Source organism: Limulus polyphemus, unplaced genomic scaffold (genome assembly GCF_000517525.1).
Source record: "Limulus polyphemus unplaced genomic scaffold, Limulus_polyphemus-2.1.2 Scaffold5531, whole genome shotgun sequence".
NCBI lineage: Eukaryota > Metazoa > Arthropoda > Merostomata > Xiphosura > Limulidae > Limulus > Limulus polyphemus.
In genome coordinates this window covers 65,582-68,467 of record NW_013671141.1, presented here as the reverse complement: position 1 = coordinate 68,467, position 2,886 = coordinate 65,582, and the positions used below count along the sequence as shown (strand labels likewise).

Genomic DNA, 2,886 nt, shown 5'->3' with positions numbered 1-2,886 from the left:
AAGACACCGTGTATTTACTTGTTATATAAAATACTGTTATAATTACAAATGCATGTCATTCTTCAATAAATCATAAGATCATAAAGACCCCGTGTATTCACTTCTCATATAAAATACAATATTAATTTCAACAGCATGTCATTGTACAATACATTATAAGATCAAAAAGACCCCGTGTATCTACTTTTTATATAAAATACCGATATATTACAACAGCATGGTATTATACAATACATCATAAGGTCATAAAGACACCGTGTATTTACTTGTTATATAAAATACTGTTATAATTACAAATGCATGTCATTCTTCAATAAATCATAAGATCATAAAGACCCCGTGTATTCACTTCTTATATAAAATACAGTTATAATTAGAACAGCATGTCATTGTACAATACATCATATGGTGATAATGACCCCAGATATTCACTTGTTATACAAAATACAGTTATAAATACAACAGCATGTCATAGTACATTACATCATAAGGTCATAAAGACCCTTTGTATTCACTTTTTATATAAAATACAGTTATAATTACAACAGCATGGCCAGGTGGTTAAGGCACTCGAGTCGCAATCTGAGGGTCGCGGGTTCGAATCCCTGGCACACCAAACATGCTCGCCCTTTCAGCCGTGGGGGCGTTATAATGTGACGGTCAATCCCACTATTCGTTGGTAAAAGAGTAGCCCAAGTGTTGGCGGTGTGTGGTAATGACTAGCTGTCTTCCCTCTAGTATTAATATGCTGTTGATTGTACTATCTATTGTTGATTGTAATAATGCAGCATCTTCCGAGTGGTGTAAAGATGTTTTATGTTAATTATAATAATATATTTAATAATGCAGCATCTTCCGACTGGTGTACATGTGTTTTATGTTAATTATAAAAATATATTTAATAATGCAGCATCTTCCGAGTGGTGTAAAGATGTTTTATGTTAATTATAATAATATATTTAATAATGCAGCATCTTCCGATTGGTGTACATGTGTTTTATGTTAATTATAATAATATCTTTAATAATGCAGCATCTTCCGACTGGTGTACATGTGTTTTATGTTAATTATAATAATATCTTTAATAATGCAGCATCTTCCGACTGGTGTACATGTGTTTTATGTTAATTATAATAATATATTTAATAATGTAGCATCTTCCGAGTGGTGTAAAAGTATTTTATGTTAATTATAATAATATATTTAATAATGTAGCATCTTCCGAGTGGTGTAAAAGTATTTTATGTTAATTATAATAATATATTTAATAATGCAGCATCTTCCGAGTGATGTAAAAGTATTTTATGTTAATTATAATAATATATTTAATCATTATTAAATATATTATTATAATTAACATAAAATACTTTTACACCACTCGGAAGATGCTACATTATTAAATATATTATTATAATTAACATAAAATACTTTTACACCACTCGGAAGATGCTGCATTATTAAATATATTATTATAATTAACATAAAATACTTTTACACCAATCGGAAGATGCTGCATTATTAAATATATTATTATAATTAACATAAAATACTTTTACACCACTCGGAAGATGCTACATTCAGCATCTTCCGACTGGTGTAAAGATGTTTTATGTTAATTATAATAATATATTTAATAATGCAGTATCTTCCGATTGGCGCAAAAGTGTTTTATTATGACTACCTATCGCGCTTCTAAATCATAGACATTCACCAGTTTCCATATTCAAATACACATTCAGAAGAACGAGCTTCTGTCAGAGAAAATACAATACTTATTATAAGTATCGAAACTACTTACTCAGGCTTTTAGAAATAACACACATAACTATGGCTACAGAGTCCTCTCTAGAAGTCTGTGTATGCTCTATAAGTGATTCTCTAATATTACTTTCAGGCCGTATCTAAGGGCATGACTGGAAGAGGCCACGCATGGTTTTTTGTTACAAAAGTAAGTTGAAGTATGTTTCAAGTATTTCATTACAATTTGTTATAGTGTTTAGAAACAGCTAGCTGAATTTGTAAACAAGCTAGTTTCTACTCGTTTGTGTAACGTTATTAATATAACAAGATAAAGCTAAGAATTGCATTTACAGATGAATTTCCTTTTATTTGTGTTACGATATTAATTGTAATATTTCTGTGTTTATTTAAAATATAATCCGTATAACAGGCACCCCAGTGGCACAGCGGTATGTCTGCGGACTTACAACGCTAGAAATCGGGTTTCGATACTAGTGGTGGGCAGAGCACAGATAGCCCACTGTGCAGCTTTGTGCTTAACTTCAAAGCAAAACCGTATAACAGTTACATGTTATTATAAACTTTTTCTTATAACATTTTCTGTTTAAGAAAAGTTGATATATCTAACAATGAAACTTACACTCTATTTTAAATTGCTTCGTATACAAACTTGTTTTAAAAATTAAATAAGGTATATAACTATGAAACGTAAATATTGTTTCTCACAACTTCGTATGTTTTTAAGACAAGTTGACACACCTAACATTGAAACACTATTTTAAGTTGCTTCTTATAATGGTATTACTTAAGGCAAGATAATACACCACAAAGTGACATACACTATTCCGTTTATTCTTATAGAGTTATTAAGTGAAACAAGCTGTTAAAAACTACGACACTTGCTCTGTATGGTATTACTTAAGGCAAGATAATACACCACAAAGTGACATACACTATTCCGTTTATTCTTATAGAGTTATTAAGTGAAACAAGCTGTTAAAAACTACGACACTTGCTCTGTATGGTATTACTTAAGGCAAGATAATACACCACAAAGTGACATACACTATTCCATTTATTCTTATAGAGTTATTAAGTGAAACAAGCTGTTAAAAACTACGACACTTGCTCTGTATGGTATTAGTT

The 2,886-nt window shown here is 30.2% G+C and overlaps 1 protein-coding gene across 1 annotated transcript in view; it reads left to right on the top strand.

Moving 5' to 3' along the window:
* Positions 1-1,894: 1,894 nt before the first annotated feature.
* The window catches only part of LOC106472693 (ionotropic receptor 25a-like), a gene marked incomplete at its 5' end in the record, with an annotated part of 49,178 nt that continues 48,186 nt past the window's right edge, over positions 1,895-2,886 (top strand). Inside the window, one exon of the mRNA XM_013933345.2 lies at positions 1,895-1,948. Within this exon, the coding sequence (XP_013788799.1) occupies positions 1,895-1,948 (54 nt within the window). The remainder of the gene's footprint in view (positions 1,949-2,886) is intronic.